The sequence below is a fragment of the Dermacentor variabilis genome, chromosome 3, assembly GCF_050947875.1.
Source record: "Dermacentor variabilis isolate Ectoservices chromosome 3, ASM5094787v1, whole genome shotgun sequence".
In the NCBI taxonomy this organism is placed as follows: domain Eukaryota; kingdom Metazoa; phylum Arthropoda; class Arachnida; order Ixodida; family Ixodidae; genus Dermacentor; species Dermacentor variabilis.
The window spans coordinates 88501709-88522803 of NC_134570.1; the positions used below are offsets into that span (position 1 = coordinate 88501709).

The following is a 21095-nucleotide window of genomic DNA, read 5'->3' on the forward strand; positions in this document are numbered from 1 at the left end:
GCCCGAGCCGAAATTGCCGCTGCCGTTCGCCCTGTGCGGTGGCAATCAGAGAGCCAGATCGGTGGCGGCTTGACATAAAGACAAACAGCAATTTCCTAACACTTATGCGGGAGAACATCCCGTTCCTCTCGCTCGTAACGCGTCCCACGGCTGTGACAACCTCGCGAGGCACTTGTATACATCTCGTCTTTGAGAATCAAGCATTGGTGTACCAAGTCGAACATATATCAGTCTATTTCTCCGACCACAAAGCTTCCTTCATGACTGTCAAGAACTGTTAGTGGAGTCTTTGTTAAAGGAATACGTGTGAAAAATAAAAAAAAAATTATGTGATAGCGCATACATGTGTTGCTAGATTTCTTTGCCTCAATCTATCGAAAAGGTGAAACAGCTTATTTGCTGCGCTCAAATTTCGCATTAGGAAGTAACGTAATCGTCGGCAATTTTTTATACAACCAATTTTTGAGGCTTTACAATGTAGTTTCTGTAGTTCTTGACAAAAATTTGTCGTAACTGCCGGCTTTGAGCCCTCTTGCTTATCGGACACTAGATAAATGCGCTCCTTATCAGGTGTGATAAAGTGTAAATCATCTTGTACGAGCTATTATGTCAATTTTTTTACAACACGTGCTAGTTTTCTTGTGGCAGTAGAAATAAATAATTCGTTTGTTCTGCGTAGTCACAATATTGTCGAACGAGCGAAATCAATTTTCTGTTTTTAACGATTACCTTGTAATGTTATCAAGTTAGCATTTCACGCTTTACAGCTGCAACGCATTGTTGAAACACGCATCAAAAAGGCGAATTAGCGAAGAATACCACTTCTTGCCTTTATGACAATGCAGCACACTACGATGCATTGGTGAAGTCTGTCCACGTTATCTTTGTTAGTATTGTGTCGTTATAAGAGATGTTGAATTTTTACAGCGACATTTGAATCGCTTTTTCTTCCCATCCGTTTGCCTTCCGCAACTTCAACGTTATAGGCGACTGAAACAGTTTTGTAGCACTTACATTATGGACGATTACCTAAGAATCGCATTCAACTAGGCAATTGAAAGCTGTAAAAGTGCCGTCCGGTGAATGGTTCGTGCTGGTGGCGTATTGATCGATGATTTCGTCATTACTTACCACCGCTGTGTATCTTTCAGGCGGAATAATATAGACGGTTGAGGTCACCTCATCATGAGCGTTAGTTTGGCTCAAAATTACATTCATCCTTTGTGAAGCTTTGTTTGGAAGAGGCTGAGCAAGGATTTTGTCTTCTCCTAACAAAAACTAACAATACAGTTTATCTGAGATACACAAATTCTTGATTACGTTATACCCGTGTCCAGCGGGCAAGTTAAGTGCACTTGCGGGTAGTGCACTTCGGGACCTTGAGTGACACTTTGGGTTACGCGGTGCTAAGCGGCAAAACAGAGCGCACTCGCAGTAAAAAAAAAAAAAAAAACGGCGACAGACTAAAACCATGTTTTTTGAAGATGTTGATTAAAATAAAAATAAAAAACCTTCTAAAAAGCGATTGCTTTAGTTTTATTATAAATAAAAACAATCTTAATCTATATTTACTCAACAAAACCGAAAATAGTTTCATTATAAGAGCGTTACAAGGCCGGCCACGACGAATGCCTAGCCAATCCAGAGCAAGATGGTGGCGCGCGACGAGGCGGTATTTGATCCTGCTAGAACAGAATATCGGCGAGTTCTGTTCTGATTATTTTGTTGAAAGCTGTTCAACAGAAAGAATGAAATTCTGTGTCCTTTTTCTGTGCATTACATTTTGTATCGTTGCAACGCGCTGGCGGCGAGGGTGCGCACTCGGTCAGCAGAGTGCGTTCCGTGAGAGCACTCCTACCGGAGTGGACTCTTTGCGAGTACACTCCGCTTACGACGTTTAGATTTGGGAAACCGCACTTAAATCCGAGTGCACTCACCATAATAGCACTTGCCTGCTTGACAGGGGTATTAGTCTCAATTTTGTAGCATTCCTGGCGCCATCATTACTATACGTTCAGAAAATCGCACCCAATCTGCCTAGTGTCTTACATGTTGCACCCCCTGTGCCGTGCAATAGGGGCACGGGGCCAAGATTCATCCGGAGTCCCCAACTACGGCGCGCCTCATAATCAAATTGTGGTAAAACTTATCAATGTTAGCAGATAAATATATTCATCCACTTTAATTTCCATTAAATTATCATTTCCTTGATTCATTTACTGAGTACAGGTAATTTCCCCTATGTTGTCTATGGTGTCATTGTTTGTCGGGTTCTTATAATATGATTAATAAAAATCGGGCCCCCTCGGTTAACCCCCTTTCTTCTTGTTTATTACATAATGAGGGTTTCGAATCCGGCAACATTGATGCCTTCAGGTAGCATGTGCAGGTTTACTGACTGGTTGCCTTCACCCAGAAAGATCACATACTCGTGACACTGGCGGCAGAAAGGATGTTCCACATCCTTTCTGCCGTCCGGTCCGCAGCCGGTCTGTGAGTGCTGGCGCTGGCTAACACTCCCAGGGTTAGTTCTAGTAGTAAACATAAATACCCAAGAAAGTGGATGGAAAACGGCGCCGCGGCAGCTCAATGTGAAGACGCGTAATGTGAAGACGTGGCATCGTTCCCCACCTGCGGCAAGTTGTTTTTTCATCCACCTCAATTTCCTTTAATTTATCATTGATGTAAATTATTTCGTAAGTGCAAGTAATTTCCCTTACGTTGTCTATGGTGTCATTGTTAGTTGGCTTCTTATGGTGTGATTAATAATCGAACCCCTCGGTAAACCCCCTTCCTTCTTGTTTATATATATATATATATATATATATATATATATATATATATATATATATATATATATATATATATATATATATATATATATATATATATATATATATATATATATATATACAGACTAGGAGCCTCTAGCTTTCCTAAAAGAAATGTGTGGAGTAATAGCGAACACAAGGAGTGTACTAGCATGTAGGATACTACGCACATATGGGTCATTACGAGCCAAAAGAAGAGCATGATGGGCGCCTGAAGGCTACCTACAGAGATTCGCCGGCCTTGGCATAACGTTCAATAAGGAAGAATGCTGCCTGTGCTTGGAAAAGGTTATGTTTCTTAAAGTCGCGGTCGATGAATATCACTACATGAAATAAGTCCAGACTCTAAGAAGGCAGAACTAATCGAGTTTCTGCCGACAGCCCAAATGCATCAACAATTCGAAGACTTCTTGGGCTGGTGAACCATGCTGCGCGCTTTCTTCCAGAAGTCTCCGACACTGCTGCAACTCTGAGTGAACTTCGAAAGAACCTATAGTAGAACTAGTCCGTGTTACGGTAGGCTGCTTTCGAAAATATTAAAGCGACCTCGTCAGACACCTGCCTACCGAAGAACCACACAACAGCTTGTACTGTCGTATCCGCTGACACATCGTCCCACAGCCTAAGAGCGGTCCTTCGAGAACAAGAAAATGAAGAACTCGTAGCGCTCATTTTCGAGTCAAGGCGACTGACTCCCTACTGGTTTGCACAAATTGAAAAGAAGTATTTGGTACTGACATGAGTCTGCGGAATGTTCAAGTACTTGTGAGGTTTACATTTTTCGCTACAGACAGAGCACAAGCCGTTGGCGTCACTACTAAGAAAATCCAACATGGGCGAGTTGCCACCCCGAATGCGATGCTTCCGCATTCGGGTGATGCGTTACTCCTCTACAGTTCATTACGTACCCGAGCAGAGTATTACTATGTCAGACACGTTATTCCGAGACCCTGAGTTTGCCATCATCAGCAGCGGTGGCCTAGCAGTAGAGCTACCGTCTCGTACGCAGGAGGCACAGAGTTCAATCCCGCTGCTTCCGGAAACCCCACCGCTTTTTTCTAATTGGTGGAGATGTTCCCTGGCCTAGTGCTCGGTTTATCGTGGGGGCTCTTATCGCAAAAGAGGGGCCCAATAAAGAATCACGAGTTGTCTCTAGGTGCCTCTTGTCCAACCACAGATGTCCTTTGTTGAAGAGCATCTACCGCGGTTGTGGGAGGCTAGTGCTGCCACCAGGTGCCTACCGATGAAACAGGTACAAGCGCGCTCCTGGCCTGGTGCTCGGCCATCATGGGACCTCAATGCTAAGAAAGGGGTGCTTGTCCTCAACCCGAAGGCATTTCCACCTGAATAGGTGCATTTAGGGTGTCACGTGGGAAATGGCCGCTATGGGAGCGGCCAACATCACTTCCTTTTTTTTTTGTGCTCACGAGGGTTTTGACGGGAATTTGGAGCACAGGGTCCTTTCCCAAGCGTATTGCTTCTGTAGAAAGCTGTACGCCTGGCCAGGATACACTTGTGCCTATTTGAACCAGTGGGTGCCCGGCAGCGGTGGGAATCGAACCCACAGCCTCCTGCAATGAGGCGGGTGCTCTACAACTAGACCACGGTTACAGAACTAGCTATTAGAGCCTCTCCTGGCAGGAAAAGAACCTTGCGAAATGCGTTATGGTGGAACCTTTAAGTGCCCAGACAAGGATGGATATGGCCATAACAAGTGAGCGCTCCGAGTGAAAAGAAAAGTGCTAGTGGTGCGCCAAGCGGCCAGAACGACATTATGCAAGCGATGAACACACATGGGGTGGTGACAAGCGGCAGCGTTGCAGGCAAACAAACGCTGTATTTGTATACTCGCCGCCAACGTGTACGGTTTCTTTCTCAGGAGCCCTCGGCATCCTACAGCCACGTTTGCGTACCAGCACGGTTAGAAGCGGTGTCGGTGACCTCACATGAAAACTACGTATAGATTCCGCCTACTGTTGAGCTCACACTTTGTGGAATAACTGTGTGTGAAAGTACACTAAATACCCGATGGCGCTTTCCGCTCTGCAGGTTCGCGGAGGCAACGGTCGTGTTCATGGTGGTGCTGGTGGTGCTCCTACTGCTCACGATGAAGCCGCAGATCCTGCCCGGATGGTCCTCAATGTTTCCGGAACCGCAGTACGTGCCTCACACGAAGGATCCACGCATTAGAAATGCAATGTAGCACTCTGTACAAGTTGCAGAATTGCGGTTTATATATAATCACCGCCATCATCATCTAATCATCATCATCGGTATATTTATCTCCACTACAATACGAAGGCCTCTTTCAGCAACACCCTCAACTCCATTTCCTTCCTATTGGAAGCCATTTTGTAACTCTTGCATACTAGTGCTTATTATCTGTCCTACGCATTACATGCCTGCCCAGGTCCAACTAGAGGGGCTGCCCCCGTTTGTTCTCGATCGAAACTGCTGCCTTCCTAGGCTTAAAGCTCCACTTGTCATTTTTCGTTCCATTGTACGTTTGTATCGCCCTTCACTTGTTCTCAAGTTTCTTTTTTTTGTCAAATACCTAGTTTCAGCCCCATACGTCAGTGCCAGTAGAATGCGTTGACTGGAGACTTGTCAAAGACAGCGGTAAGCTATCAGTTCATATATGTCGAATTACGGAGCATTTATAAAAGCTCTGGGTTAGATGGACGTTGTGTGTGTTAAAGCTGTCGTCTCTAACGAGACAGAGAGAGAGAGAGAGAGAAAGAGTGATAAGACTTTATTGTCGCTCAGCTGATTAATTAGCAGGTGGCCTGGACTCTGTCACGAATTCGATGGCGTGGCGCTGCTTACAGGCGATCAGCGTTGGTGCGTACGAAGCGTTTTGAGCAGTCTGACTTTGGGCAGTCCGGGACGACATGTCGAAGTGACCCACCGAAACGACGGTAGTTCGTGTTAACAAGCCATCAAGCCTTAACAAAAATTATTGCCATAAACAGCAATGTACTTTTTTGTGTTCACCGTTTCCGGCCATCTTTTAATATTCCCTACGACCAGATTCACTAACATTTCCTCACTTACCTTTGAAGCCGAAGGCGTCAGGTAAGGTAACTACGTCTTCATTTACCTCTGGAGGGATTGGGGGCGAGGACTTACGGAGTCGCCATCTGTCGAAAGCGCCTGCGTTGCGTGGTATGAGGGATCACGCGGCGCGCTCCTCATAGGTTTCGCTTACGGCGCTCAATAAGAACACCATGCGGCAGCCCTCCTGGACATTTGTGTAAAAACTTTCAAAACGAGGGAAGTGTTTCACTGTCGATATAATAATCTTGGGCAAACTGAAAGCACAGAATCGTTTACACACGCTATCTCCTTACTGAATACGTACAGTGAACGCCACTTCGCGTGGTTGCCGCGAGGGAGTCTCCCGAACCGGCTTCTTGCGTGACAGGTAGGCAAATGCTGAGAGTAAACTATGGGAAATACGTTTTTATAGTGGGTTGTCTGTATAATGAAATGGAGTATAACAGAATGAAACCTCAATGCAGCGATCGCACAGGTTCGCAGCGACCGAATGCTTGTCTGCATCTATGTCCGCGCACAATGTTTTACTTTCGCTGTGAGCCCGTTTTCGCACCGTGCCGTGAGCTTTAGGCCACAGCGTGTAAGCATTTGACAGTACACTAGCAACCATTGCTGCGTGGACGCTATCAGAACTGTTCAAAAATAATTTCGTTATATAGACTTCTACGCCTACGGCGACTGTGATGTGCCGTCGCGACGATTCAATCTTTTTTAGTCTTCTAAATTCTTGGGCATTTCAAAATTATTTCTCAATTTGCGTCGCACATTATGTTTATCGGTTTTCTCAGCGGGCGATTTCCCTCTGCTTCTTTTTCGTAATCCAGTGCATTAATTCACAGCACAAACATGACCATATGCCATGCATATTTTAAATATGCGTCTTACCGCTTCCATCCCGTTCCAGTGAACTTGCCAGTATCTAGCGTCAACAAGTTCATAGACCAAACCGTCATGACATTAGCCGGGCAGTGGGCGCGGGCGAGCGTCTCAGTGCGCGTTTTCTGCTACTCACCATCATCGCGCCGTCCCGGCGCCGTATCAAATCTTCCTCGTGTCTGTGCTTGCGGCATACCCGAGTTGTAGCCGATGGCTGTCTGCCGGTTCTAAGTTTCGCGAGACAGGCTTCACGCAGCTCCTTGTCCTGCGGCTACGTGTGAATAAGGCTGACCCCGGGCTCCGTTGCGTACGTCGGGCACTGCGGCACTCAGCAGTAGCCTACCATGCTGCACGCCTCCAAAGGCAGCCACTACATATTATAGTACTTTCAAATGTTGTCAAGCAGACACTCAAGGCAGTAAAGCCTCACCACTTAATCAAAACCGCAGCGCAGCTGGGACTTTAAACTTTCGTTTTCAGCTCGCTTCGGCGCTTCCGAAGCAGCCGACGCGGCCGCTTTGGCCACGTGATCCCTCATGCCCCGTCACGCCGACGGTGGCGCCAGCTTTTCCAATAGTGGAGCTCGCCCGCAATACTGCGACATGCTAGCGAAACATAGAGGTTCATGCAATGATCCAAGTGCCTTGGGTCATTATGATGTTTACTGGCATCCCCTTTAAAACTGGACAGGTTCAAATCGTCCCCTAGCCTGCTTGATTTAATCAGTTTTTACTACATCTATCACTATCTGGCATTTTACCTATCTGATCTCGATCTTCACTTTTGTATTTAAAGCCGCTGTCACTTTACTGTACCGTTACCTACAATTGCAATGACTCCGGTTCTATCAATCTCTTCCCTGCCTTTCTTCCACCGATACTCTTATCGTCTCTTACTTATTTCGACTGCTGACCAGTTATTCCCCTTCCTTATTCTTTGAATCAAAATACTTCTGGAATGTCTACCTACCTACTAGTCTCGCTGGGTCAACATCTTGGCATGCCATTAAGATGTGAATAGTCGTTTCTATTTTTTTCTTGCACCACCCCCATGCCTAATTCTGGGGCGCATATTTTTATTTTCTCCTAGATATTTTTTCCTCCTTAGGTAACCAGCTCGGGCTTCAAATAGCAAGGCACTCCCCTTTGCGTTATCGCACAAATTTTCCTTTCGAATTTATTTTTTGTTTTGTTTTTATAAATATCCACGGTCTTCTTGTTTCTATCCTTTGCATCCAAATTGAAGTCTTTGTTTCTCTCACGTACATTTTACGAGTCATGTTTGTTTACGTACACTTAATTAGCATGTACTTGCTTGCCAGCTTTTTTACATCTTCGTTCATTCTGTCTCCACCTACATTCCGTGTACGGGCGCCTCGCAGCGCCGCCCGATGGCCATCGGGCTAATGACCGCGCAATGGAATGGTTTATGGGGAATGCAAGAAATAACGCTGCACAAGAGACAGCAATTAAAACGTGTTCACACTCTTAGTAAACATCATTCTCCGGCCAAATTTGACAACTTCATCCCCTGTAAGTTAGTGTGTTTCACAGACACTTCTTCTTACATCGCACAAAATGCTATACGAGTAGCCTCTAAAAAAACCGCCGCACTCCGTACGGATGGTTAACCAGCGAAGGTGAAACGTATGGCCCCGGTGTTTATCACTTGGTTAATCCCGACGGTTCATTCAACGACGTCTTGGTAGGCTGCCGGATCCTCGGTACGCAGTTGCTGCTTGCGCTCGGCTGCACGAGCCTGTTCTTCTGCGGGGGCTGCAGCATCGGCACGGCGTAGACAAGCTCGTTCCCGGTTCTGCTCGCGGCCTTGCTGATCGAAAGCTGCCTGCCCCTCAGGAGTACGTGGACGCGTGGCCTAACCATTTCGGAGCGGGAGAGAAACTACTGCGTGCCCGCTCGGGTGCGACGGAGAGGAATGACGTCACAACTGGTGCAGCTAATCGGACACGAGGACAAGGCCTTTTCACTCCGATTCATGACATCATGTTACCTGGCTCGACTGCCATAGAATCTTATGGGGATGCTCCCGAGAAGGCAACAGTGATTTTGGCGTCACCACTTTCATCACGTCAGCCTTTTCAATGAAAATTTCGGGCCAGGGAGCATGACGTAATAAATCGGAGTAAACAGGCCTTGTGCTATCTAGGTGGTGTTGGCTAACCGCGCGCATGTGCACGGGGCTGCGCCGGATTAGCTTTCGGCGTACAGGCGACCGAGAGACAAACGGACGGACGGACGAATAGGCGAACCATAACAGCTTCGCGGTAGAACACCGCTCTAATGTTTCCAGTCATTGGCGTTGAAGATCTGGTGCTACATAAATGATTGCTGTAGAGCTTTTTCGATAATGTACCGTCTTGGTCTCACACAAACGACGTCCTTCAATCAATCAATCAATCAATCAATCAATCAATCAATCAATCAATCAATCAATCAATCAATCAATCAATCAATCAATCAATCAGTCAATCAGTCAGTCAGTCAGTCAGTCAGTCAATCAATCAATCAATCAATCAATCCAATCAATCAATCACTTAGTCGTTCGATCATGATTTATTTCCATGGTTCCGTTGGGGTAACCCAGTACATCAAACTCGACGCTTCAGGCACTGCAAACACTTCGACACTTCATCATCATCATCATCAGCCTGGTTACGCCCACTGCAGGGCAAAGGCCTCTCCCATACTTCTCCAACAATCCCGGTCATGTACTAATTGCGGCCATGCCGTCCCTGCAAACTTCTTAATCTCATCCGCCCACCTAACTTTCTGCCGCCCCCTGCTACGCTTCCCTTCTCTTGGGATCCAGTCCGTAACCCTTAATGACCATCGGTTATCTTCCCTCCTCATTACATGTCCTGCCCATGCCCATTTCTTTTTCTTGATTTCAACTAAGATGTCATTAATTCGCGTTTGTTCCCTCACCCAATCTGCTCTTTTCTTATCCCTTAACGTTACACCTATTATTCTTCTTTCCATAGCTCGTTGTGTCGTCCTCAATTTGAGTAGAACCCTTTTCGTAAGCCTCCAGGTTTCTGCCCCGTAGGTGAGTACTGGTAAGACACAGCTATTATATACTTTTCTCTTGAGGGATAACGGCAACTTGCTGTTCATGATTTGGGAATGCCTGCCAAACGCACTCCTGCCCATTCTTATTCTTCTGATTATTTCCGTCTCATGATCCGGATCCGCCGTCACTACCTGCCCTAAGTAGATGTATTCCCTTACGACTGCCAGTGCCTCGCTGCCAATTGTAAATTGCTGTTCTCTCCCGAGACTGTTAAGCATTACTTTAGTTTTCTGCATATTAATTTTTAGACCGACTCTTCTGCTTTGCCTCTCCAGGTCAGTGAGCATGCATTGCAATTGGTCCCCTGAGTTACTAAGCAAGGCAATATCATCAGCGAATCGCAAGTTACTAAGGTATTCTCCATTAACTTTTATCCCCAATTCTTCCCAATCCAGATCTCTGAATACCTCCTGTAAACACGCTGTGAATAGCATTGGAGATATCGTATCTCCCTGCCTGACGCCTTTCTTTATTGAGATTTTGTTGCTTGCTTTATGGAGGACTACGGTGGCTTCGACACTTAAAGCACTGCAAATAAATCACCGCGAGTGTGAACAGGTACAAGCTCCCATGACGTAACACTTTCGCTCTATAATGCGTCGATTGAAGTGAACCAAACGAAGTTATTTACGTCGCATTTTGCATAAAATAAAGTGGAGATCGGCAACTTTTCTCACATTTTGCTCTAGAAATTCTCGTGTGATTTACGCGAAGCCCAATTATTAATTGAGCAACAATTTGCTGAATCAATGAATAATTGGGCTCAACGTCCCAAAAAATATGGGGGCTCATATGCATGCCGTATCGGAGCGCTCGGGATCAATTTGGGCACCTGGGGTTTTTTAATGTGCGCCTAATCTTAGCAGACTTAGGTTCTTTAGGATACCGCGCACCGATCTCTCATACACCACAGAGAGACCATAGCGCACAAAGGGAACGGTGTCAGTTGCACTGCACAAAACAGGGAATCCTTGTACACAAGGTCATCAATGCTAAATAAAAGTGTGTATACTATGTGAAAATATCCATTGCAAAGGTAGACATGTAACTGTCAGTGTGGGAAAATTGCCGACCAGCAAGATTTTATGCCCACACTACAGTGCGTTTGGTCAAAAAAGCGCGTTTTTTTGTTTATTTCTTTACTTTTATTTTTTTATTGGTGCACATGTGCTCATGTATAATTATAACGGCGTGTCTCTGAAGGTACATCCGGGCGTCAGTGCCGATGGTGTTGGTGTCCGTGCTGCTGTTTGTGATTCCACGCAACCCGACCATCAACGAAACGGTTCCCATCCTGACCTGGGATGAGGTCAACAGCCGCGTCTCCTGGGGCACCGTGCTGGTCATCTGCGGCGGCATGACTCTCGCCGAAGCGTCCAAGGTGAGAGAGAATCATGCGATGATGCAGTGTGACACAACAGGAAAGTTCGTGGTGAACGCCATGTCAGTGCGTCGCGTTTACTATAGCGCGCCACTTTGACACATTCGTGCCGACGCAGCGCAGTTAATTAACCTCTGGCGGACGCTGCAGCGCCTCGCGGAATGCCTTAAATATTCAACCTTACGTTGCCCGCTTGAATCGTGTTGCAAACAGCGTCGGAGATCGCGTTCCAGCCGTCTCGTAAGGGTTGTTTCCTCGTCGGTATAGTGGTGTGGTCCGCATTCCGGGACGACGCCACCCACGGTTCCGTAGCGGAGTCTCGAACGCGAGATCGGCAGGCCGCACGAATCCCACGTGTGGTGCTCGCGGCACCTGACTCGAGATGAACATCAATACCACTGACGCGCACTGTTGATTTGTTCCAGAAAAGTGGCCTCTCCCACACGGTGGCCACCACGCTGGCCGTTCTCGAGTCGGTGCCAAGCAAGCTCGTGCTGTCGGCGCTCTGCCTGCTGGCGTCGTTCATGAGCGAGCTGGCCAGCAACTCGGCCGTTAGCTCGCTAATGATACCCGTCGTCATTGATCTGGTAGGTACAACAGTTCCTGCTGCGTATTAAACAAATATCAGGAACAACGATGCCTTTACCAATAATACGCGTCCATATCGCCATAATATAAGCCTTTGGATACGGCCTCCAGATTGTGCCAACTGTCCCAACGAAAGCAATAAAGAATTGCTACCTACCGATAGTTCTGGTACTGTCTACAAACCATTCGCAGACGCTGACACCTCCTTCCTCACCCGTTTACCTACTCTCACTGCGTTAGCTGCGATCCACCGAAACCCTTTCCACTTGTGCGTGTTTCTCGTCTCTTGGCGCGGTTGAGGTGTCCTCTGCTGAGAGACAGTTACTGCGCTGCACTTTACCCCAACCTTTCCTTCCCATATTCAAGAATCTCCTTCTCTCTCTCTCTCTACCAGTCCCATAAGAAGAAACCTTTTGAGGTAGTCTATGCTGTTTGCTTTCAAAGCAAAGTGACCACCTGTAAATGCGAGAGCGTTTGATTGTGCTGTTCAATCAACGCTGCGAGTCACTGCTCGATGCTTGCATCTGCAGTTACGTAGATGTGACGTCAGGAGATTGGAATAAAGTCAGAAAGGAATATATTTTTGCGTTCTACGGCCCCAGGTTCGGCCATGCGGCTTTCGAATCTTTGACCTACACTGCACGTGTGACAGCCTAGACAGACGCTCCACCACTAACCCCCGTATTCAGAAATGCATCTTTAACTTGAAGCCCGCGCTTGAGTTGATTTAAATGACGCCTGTCGTGAATGCACCAAAGGAAACGCAATGAGCGTCTTGGGCGTATTCTCACCAAGCGTCGCTTATATCAAGTCAAGCATGGGCTTCAAGTTAAGATTCATTTCTGAATACAAGGGTAAGAGACCGATCTCGCCCGAATTGGGCTACGTCACTGCTGCCGTATTGCAAGTTTGTAGCTGTAGTGATCCGGTTTTCTTGGCGCACGGATACGTGCGGAATGCCGAATGCACCCAGACTTTCGATGGCAGCATAGTGACGGCATACTGAAGCAAGAAACTCGTTTTCCTGGGTGCTGCAATAGAAGTGCTAAGAAAGAAACCTTTAAGAGTTGACGTGTTTTTTTCGTAAACATTATGGTTGGGCTCAGGTTTGCATGATTAAGGGCTACCTGCTGTATCGCGGACAGAAAGACGGGCGAGAAATTATTGCTTTGTAGATGTATTAGATTTCTTGAAAGACTTCTGTGGCTCCCAGTGCATCTAGAAAAAAAAATCAACCGAGGTGACAGTGCACGGAACGCAGCACGCTAACAGATGTGGCCCAGCAGACACGGTTATGCTACAAAAAGACGCGAAACGATATGAAGAAACGGCGGGATAGGAAAGAGCGGTTTCAGTGACATGTCTGCTGCTCGGGGTTAGCTATGTGCAGTGGTCTTATGCCAGTAAATTGAATGAGAGCAGGTGTAACGAAGTGCAGCGATACCAGATAATATTTAGACATTCGAGATACGTGGGCTTTGAACCTGAAGCGCTGCTCAAACAGGCGGTCTCGGCCGGCCGCCATAAACGAGAACGAATACTTCTCGCTCTGTCTGGGTGCTTGCGCTCATTCAAAACTAAATTCTGGGGTGCTACGTTTCCAAATCCACGTGTCAGATTGAATATGGGGCATGCCGTATAGCAGGCAACTCCGAATTCATTCTGGCCACCCGGGGTTATTTAACGTGCACGAAATGCATGGTATAAAGGAGCATTTTTGCATTCCGCCCTTATCGGAACGCGACCAACACGGTGGGGATCGAACTCGCCACCTCGAGCGCAGTTGCGCAACATAATAGCCACCGATGTACGGAGACGGCTTCCCGCACTCATTTGCTGCTCGCTAGCCCTAGCCGCTTCTACTACGGTAGAAAAAAATACTTGTACAGCCTTAATGACTAGACGAAACGGTCATCTTGAAAATATCCATTGGCAAATTCATTGGCAGCGCTCGTACGGCGGGTACATATATAGCGAGCACGTCTCACTGCATGAACAAATCGCAACTCCACGCAACGAACAATCAGCAACTTCCTGTCCGTATATATGTTTCAACCAAATAACTCGTTCACTTCAGCATTTCGACGCTTGCTAAGAAGAAAAGAAAAATGTCGAAGGAAGCATGGCCAGAGTTTCTCATATTGTCGGTGCGCGCATACGAATCCGATATAAAGATCACATATTGGAATGGTTATTTTCGAGTATTCCTTCGAAGCTTGAAGCAGATCGTTTAAGAAATTGACTAAGCGTTGTATCGCTAAAAAAGACATTGTAACAATGGCCGCTCAACATAATTTAGTTGTTGTTTCATACAACTACCATATTGTGCGCTATCACATCACAGACGCAACGCGCTCGTTGCGTCTGCGATATTTACCATTTAAAGTCATGCTCCTTCGGGCAAGAAGACGTCAAGAAAATGTCAGCGCACGCTGCTATATCGTATTGCAATACGTGTACAGGTGACATCCCCGGGCCGAGTCCTGCTGATACGTAAACACATGTGCTTCACTCCTTAATGTGCAAAGCCTCGTAATTCGGGAATTTCAAGCTTCTTTGTAGAAGCTCCTTTCAAGCTCCTTTGTAGAAAAAACAATATGCGTCCTTGCATGTTTTCCACTGCGAACAAAAAGTAATGCGTAGCAGCTCTTCCCATAGCTGGTGCGTATTCGCAAGTGCAACTTTTGAAATACATGATATTTCGCCACATTCAGAGTGGGGCACTTCAAGTGGGGCACACGAGCAGTATTTAAATTTCTCTCCCCTTGGAATGTGTTCTCCACGACTGAATATCGCACTCGCGACTTCGCGCCTAGGAAGTATCTTATCCTTTGGAACAGTGGCGCAGCCAGAAATCCCTTTTTTTTGGGGGGGGGGGGGTGGAGCGGTGGACAGTTTCGGCGCCATCCACTGGACATCGGACGCGGAAGGGAAAGGCGATGGGGGGGGGGGGCACGTGCACCGTGTTCCAGCATCTGACAGCGCCACTGATTTGAAAGTATGTTTGTCAATGTCTTGAGAAAGACGCGCAAGACGCCTGTGCCGGTTTCTGACATGACAGTAGTAACCCTTAGACTCTTATAAGCATTTGCAAGGAACCAATTTTCTTCGCGACATATTTGATGCACAGTTTATGGGTTCGATTCCCGACAGCGTGGGAAGGATTTCCATGGGGTGGTTTACATGACAAAAAAAAAAAGGAAACGCCCGCGTACCGTACATTGCGTGCACGTTAAAAGAAAACGAGAAACAACGACACGTGGTCGAAAATTAATCTTCAGTGCCCCACTACGGCGTAGTTAATAATGACATCGTGGTTTGTGCACATAAAACCCGAGAAATCAATTTGATGTTTTAAAGAGTGACGTCCAAACACCTCGCTCCGAACAGCCGTATGTACTTATAGTATCTACCGACGCCGTAAACGAACGCGCAGGCCGTGCTAACGAAGAACCACCCGTTGTACTACGCCCTGCCCGTGGCGGTGTGCTGCTCCTTCTCCTTCATGCTGCCCGCCGCCACGCCCACCAACGCCATCGTCTACCACCTCGGACACATGAAGCCGCGTGACATGGTACGGCGCTGGTCGCAAGCGTCACGACTTTTCTCCAGGGGTATATGCCGTCGCGGTAATCGGCTGGTACCGCCATATTGCCAAGTTCTGGAATGGCGCCATTACGAGCCAATAAGAGAGGCCGAAGCAAGCCCGTGAGCGAATCAGAGCTGGCAAGAGGGCGCATTGAAAAAAATGGCGGCATTCGACGCTTAGTCTGGAATAGCGACTCCATGGCTGCATTTGTGGCTATTCGCAGCGCCCACGGTGTAGGCTTGATTTACGTGTCTCGAAAGGCCTCTCGACTCTCAATCGACGTCATAGCATTTTTATACCAGATGCTATGGCGCGAAATAAATGAAGACGCGTGTTTTGCTGCCTAGGTAAAGATGAAGGGTACAGCGAAAGCCTGTGCACACAGTCACTTCCTGTGAAGGCAGCCGAGGGGTCAGAAATGGCTATCCGTTTGGACTGAGGTGGAAAGGCTGGGTGGCGCCATATATGTAATAATGTATAACGTTTTAGCCATTTTAATACCGAACTGCCCGTCAGCCAATTTCAAGGTAATAAAATGTTCGCGGCATCTGTAGTCAGGAAACCTGTGCTCGCAACCGTACATGCATTGTTACTGGTCGCTAAGTCCATATATATATATATATATATATATATATATATATATATATATATATATATATATATATATATATATATATATATATATATATATATATATATATATATATATATATATATATATATCACTTTATTTTCCTCCTTTTCTTGCCGATATTATGCATAAGTACATAATAACCTTGTTACATGCGTTCTTTGCGCAACACTGCGTAATATAGGAACTCACATAGAGTTCTGGGGACCCTATCGAAAACCTCGATGTACTTTGTGTAAGAATAAAACTATTCTGTGTTGTTTTTTCGTCCGTCGCAGGCACGTCCGGGTGTGCTGATGAACCTGATGACGGTGACGGGCGAAATCCTGTCCGTGCACATAGTCGCAATGTACCTGCTCGGCCTCGACTCGGTGCCCTGGTGGGCCAAGGAGTACAGCGTCAGCTTGGCCAGCACCAACACCAGTCACCTGGCCCGCGCCGCACGCCGCGCCGGCGTCGATGTTGCCGACTCCGTGGCACCGCCGGCCCCGCACGCGCGCTGGTAGCCGCGGCCAGCTCTTCGGCCACTGACGCTCTGGCTGCGCGTGACGAGCCGAGGGGTGCCTTTTTGGACGCAGCTTTAGCGAAGGCGGCGTGTTCTGTGTCGGCGGCTGCGAAGGCTGCTCGGAACCTTGTGGCTATGCACGCTGTTCCTCGCGCGTCTTTTGGGCTTGCACCGAGCGCGATTACGCAGTGAACTGTGTATATATTATTTTAAGACTCAAACGCTGCATACCCTGCCATGTTCGCGACGTTTCCTCTTCTTCCTTTCTTCTTTTGTCGTGTATATATTGCATATCGATGGTTAGAGAGTATGGAATTTTCTTGTTCTCATCCATAAGTATTTACATTCGATCTTGTGGCGATTTATTTGTGTTTTCCGTTCTCGCTAACCGAGTGCGTTGTGCGATCTTTGGTTTTGGAACCATCGGCCGCATGCTTTCGCTCCTGTCTTCTTTCGTCTTGACAACGAGCAAACCAGTGCTGATTCCTACAACTCCCCGGCGGCAGATTTCTCTAGTACTGTTCGTTGAAGGACCATTTTCTTAGGTAGCTGTGGAGGCAAGTTCACGCAAAAATGCACTCTTTGTTGCCCAACTGACGTACCTCCAGATACGCAGAAGAAGAAAGATACTTCATTGAGCCAACTACCGACTAAGACTCAGTGAAGCGAATCGATGTATTAGGAAAATTAAATTAGAACAGAAATTGTTTGACTGCGAATAAATGTGACCTTTCTTGTGCAGGCGTTAATATTGGCTTCTTATATTTCTTGCGTACCTTTCCTTATAAGTGTGATTATAAGTGTGATAAATTTGTGTGCAATGTTTAACGCCTGTTTGGTTTTTCAATTGCCGCTCGACTAGCAGAAGTATCTTATCTTTATAAGCAACGATATAATGCAAATGCAATGAGCGAGAATATTCAGAACCTACAACTACAATTTTTGTAATCGTCGTACGAAACCAATCAACACTGAAAGCCGAAAGTTTCACACAAAAGGCGAAGCGTTGATCGCGATAACAAATTAGATATGCGCTGTATGGTTAGTAGTTTTATCCGCTATAAAACTGCTGCAAGAATTCGCTTACTGACGGAATTACCAAGCACGGCGTCGCGCGCGCACAGGCGAATGTGAATACATCTCACTCGATGACCACGGACTCTGGCTGTCAGAAGGCTGGCGTGAGGAAGAGCGGAATCACCAGCAAGCGAATTACCCTCCGTGCTGCCTTTTAACACAGCACACACGAAGCCATACGCCACCTGAGTTAAGCGAGCGTTCGAAACCAGGACAGGTTACCTCAGAGATACGACGCGCGCGGTCGCTTTCAGCCGCGCTATGCGCAGCCACAGCCGGAGTGGAAACCGAGACTCAGGTTACAAACACGGCGCTGAGGTTACCTCAGGTTACCTTGCACCGCTTCTGGCCCTCCCCTCCTCTTCTAGCGCGCTCACGTCTCCGCGCACCCACTTCCCCCTTGTGCGTGCGAGTAGACCCCGCTGCACCAAGCCAACATCCTTCTCGGCTGACCCGCCGTGATTGCTCCGTGGCTATGGTGTTGGGCTGCTGAGCACGAGGTCGCGGGATCCAATCCCGGCCACGGCGGCCGCGTTTCGATGGGGGCTCAATGCGAGAACACCCGTATTGTTATTTAGGTGCACGTTAAAGAACCCAGGGTGGTCGAAGTTTTCGGAGTCCTCCACTACGGCGTGCCTCATAATCAGAAAGTGGTTTTGGCGCTCAAAACCCCATAATTTTTTTATCCTTCTCGGCTTACCCTCCCACGCTTTCCCTCGCACCTACAGTATAGACGGCGCGCGGCCGCGATGTTATTTGAATATTATCTGAAAAAGGGTCGTTTTGAAATTGTTCTCGATGACAGTGAATTATGCAAAAACAAGTGTTTGTCAAACATCAGACGCGTTTGACCTTTAGTTCATGAGCATAGTAAGGACGATCTACTATAGCGCAAGTATATGCGCTGCCAGATTACCTTAATACATTAGCCACAACGTAATTAATACATAACTGGAAAACTTAATTGCGTGAGTTGCACACGGCTACCTCCTATACGGCTTTCAAATTAGATTAAGTCTTAACCGGAACTCCAGAAATTGCAGACTAGAAGTGCTGTGTGCTTATATGGTGAGTAGAACGAAAGAAATGTGTCGACGGCATTTGTTCTCCGGACCACAGGTCAACGCCCTTCCGCGTAGCAATATATAAACACTACTATCTCTTAATTCGTCGTTGTTGCAGCAGCTTAAATGAAGCAAGGCGCGTTGACCCGTTGTGCTGTCTGGTTTATAGTTTTCCTACCCATTGCACTCCCACGTAGCAATATCGACGCTAGCTGGCACATCGCTCGACGTGACAGCCTTTCCAGAGGGTATGTGTCTTCGTACTTCACAATACCAGTAGCGGGGTTAAGCTACAAAGCGCTGCTATTAGGGCGAGACAAGAAGAGTACAGTCAGTGGTGCGATTAGAATATTTGAGCGACACAAGTGTACGCAGAAAGAATAAGTAAATCATCAAAGAGGCAGCTGAAAGATGGCGCGTCCTCGAGAAAACCGCGGCGTAGTCGTAGCTGTCACATTTGCCAGTAGCGCACAGGGCGCATATCGCCCTCGGCGCTGCCGGTGCCGTTGTAGAAGAAAGTCGCGTTGTCCGTGGCCCAGGTCGGGAACTCGCCGAGGTCGAGCACGAATCGTACCCACGTGCTGGCCGAGATGACCACCACGGAGACGCACAGCACGGCGAGGAAGAGGCCGTGCCCGATCTGAAAAAGGTTTCCCTCCTGAGGTTGGTTTTACGAGACACGATGACTTTCCGAGGCAGCCCTGATTACCGGCTCGTATGTTACGACAGCGAGGAAAACGAACTTTTTTGGTTGACATACCGCAGTTAGACGCAGAAAGCGGCATCTCCTGAACGTAGCAACTGTCTTGGGATTGGAATAGTAGCCGATTCTTTTTTTTTTTTTTTTTTTTTTTGCCTACGCACGGAGAGAAATGCGTAAAATTATCTGGTGGCTTTCCATGTTAAGAGGAAGCTTTCGCTCGGGCCGCACTCCGACACGTCCAATCCAAATACATGTAAAACGCAAGAACGTTTTACTGAGATAACCACGCGGCTGATTTTAATGAAATTTGCTGCATTTGAAAGAAAAACTTAAATTCTAGTGACGGTTGGAAGTGAAGTTTCAATTTAGCGCCTCAATTTTGCTAAAGAGACTTCCGAAAATTCGGAAGTTCGAGAAATATAGAAGCACGAGGTTTAAAAAATTAATAGCTCTCCATCAAGAACAGATATCGCGGTTGTGTAAGCGGCACCCACTATATATATATATATATATATATATATATATATATATATATATATATATATATATATATATATATATATATACCTTTATTCATAAAAACAAGTGGTACAAAGTGTCAAGGCATTAGTAAAAAAGTTGCTACAAAAGCAACTTGACTGGTCCTAATAACCAGAGGGTCGAAAAGGCAGCAGACAGCAAGGAGCGAGAAAGAAGAAAAAGAAAGAAGAAAATGAAAGGAAAAGAGGAACAACGAAAATGGAGAAAGGAAAGAGTAATGGCATGTAGTACATAGATCTCACTTAAACAATTTGCTGCCCACATGAAACAGCTCTGGAAAAACAAACAATATAGATATAAAGATACACAAAACTCTTAAAAAGAAAAACATTTGTTACATGGTTAAACCCAATTCTTAGGGCAATAGAAATTATACAGGTCTCGGCCAGAACAATTTGGTATATCGATGGACGCAGATCTGAGATTATTCAGCAGAGTGGGGAGAGTGTAACAAGTCATTTGGTTACCATAGGTTGAACGCACATGCGGCACATGCCAGTATTCCGGGGACCTGGTGTTATAACATGGGATGTTGTGTTTTAATCTAGCCAGAGATGAAACAAGGCTTAAGTTCTGTTTCGTTTCTTTTAGGTATCCAAGAGCAAGGCGGTAGTTAAACATATCACTGGCTTTAAGTACCCGAAGTTTTTTAAATAGGGGCTCAGATGGGGAGTCAGAGGGCATATCACTAATTACGCGAACAATTTTGTTTTGTATAACAAGTAAACGGTTAATATTTGTAACAGATGCGGTGCCTCAAAGAAGGCAGCAATAATGAAGGTGGCTCGCAAACAAAGCATTATAAATTAACATTTTAATCTTCCGAGGCATGTAGCGAATAGAAAAAACGCGTCCAGTAATTTGGGAGAGTTTGACTGCAAGAAAATCAATATGATCGCCTCAGCTCATATTTTCATCAAAAAAGACCCCGAATGTTTTCACAGAATGGACGACACCATTCAAAGTGGACAAATTTGGTATGTCATTTTATATCTTACGTGAATTTGTTACGTTGATTTGTTATGTTGCGTGCACGGGTTCTGCAAAGCTGTATTTCCGTATTTTCTTTTTTAGATTATTGTGTAACATATCAATTTTTCCACTTTAGATGTATTATTAGATACAATTCCCATAATTTTGATATCGTTTTTTTCACTGCCGAG

General features: G+C 46.4%; 2 protein-coding genes across 2 annotated transcripts in view; one reads left to right on the plus strand and one right to left on the minus strand.

Annotated features, from left to right (window-relative positions):
- LOC142574602 (protein I'm not dead yet-like) overlaps positions 1-17175 on the plus strand; it is a 72936-nt gene extending 55761 nt beyond the window's left edge. Inside the window, exons 8-10 of the mRNA XM_075683647.1 lie at positions 4881-4988; positions 11058-11235; positions 16322-17175. Coding sequence (XP_075539762.1) covers positions 4881-4988; positions 11058-11235; positions 16322-16549 — 514 coding nt within the window. The 3' untranslated portion in view covers positions 16550-17175. The remainder of the gene's footprint in view (positions 1-4880; positions 4989-11057; positions 11236-16321) is intronic.
- A 1965-nt stretch (positions 17176-19140) lies between these two features.
- LOC142574603 (Na(+)/dicarboxylate cotransporter 3-like) overlaps positions 19141-21095 on the minus strand; it is a 31630-nt gene continuing 29675 nt past the window's right edge. Inside the window, exon 11 of the mRNA XM_075683648.1 lies at positions 19141-19329. Within this exon, the coding sequence (XP_075539763.1) occupies positions 19141-19329 (189 nt within the window). The remainder of the gene's footprint in view (positions 19330-21095) is intronic.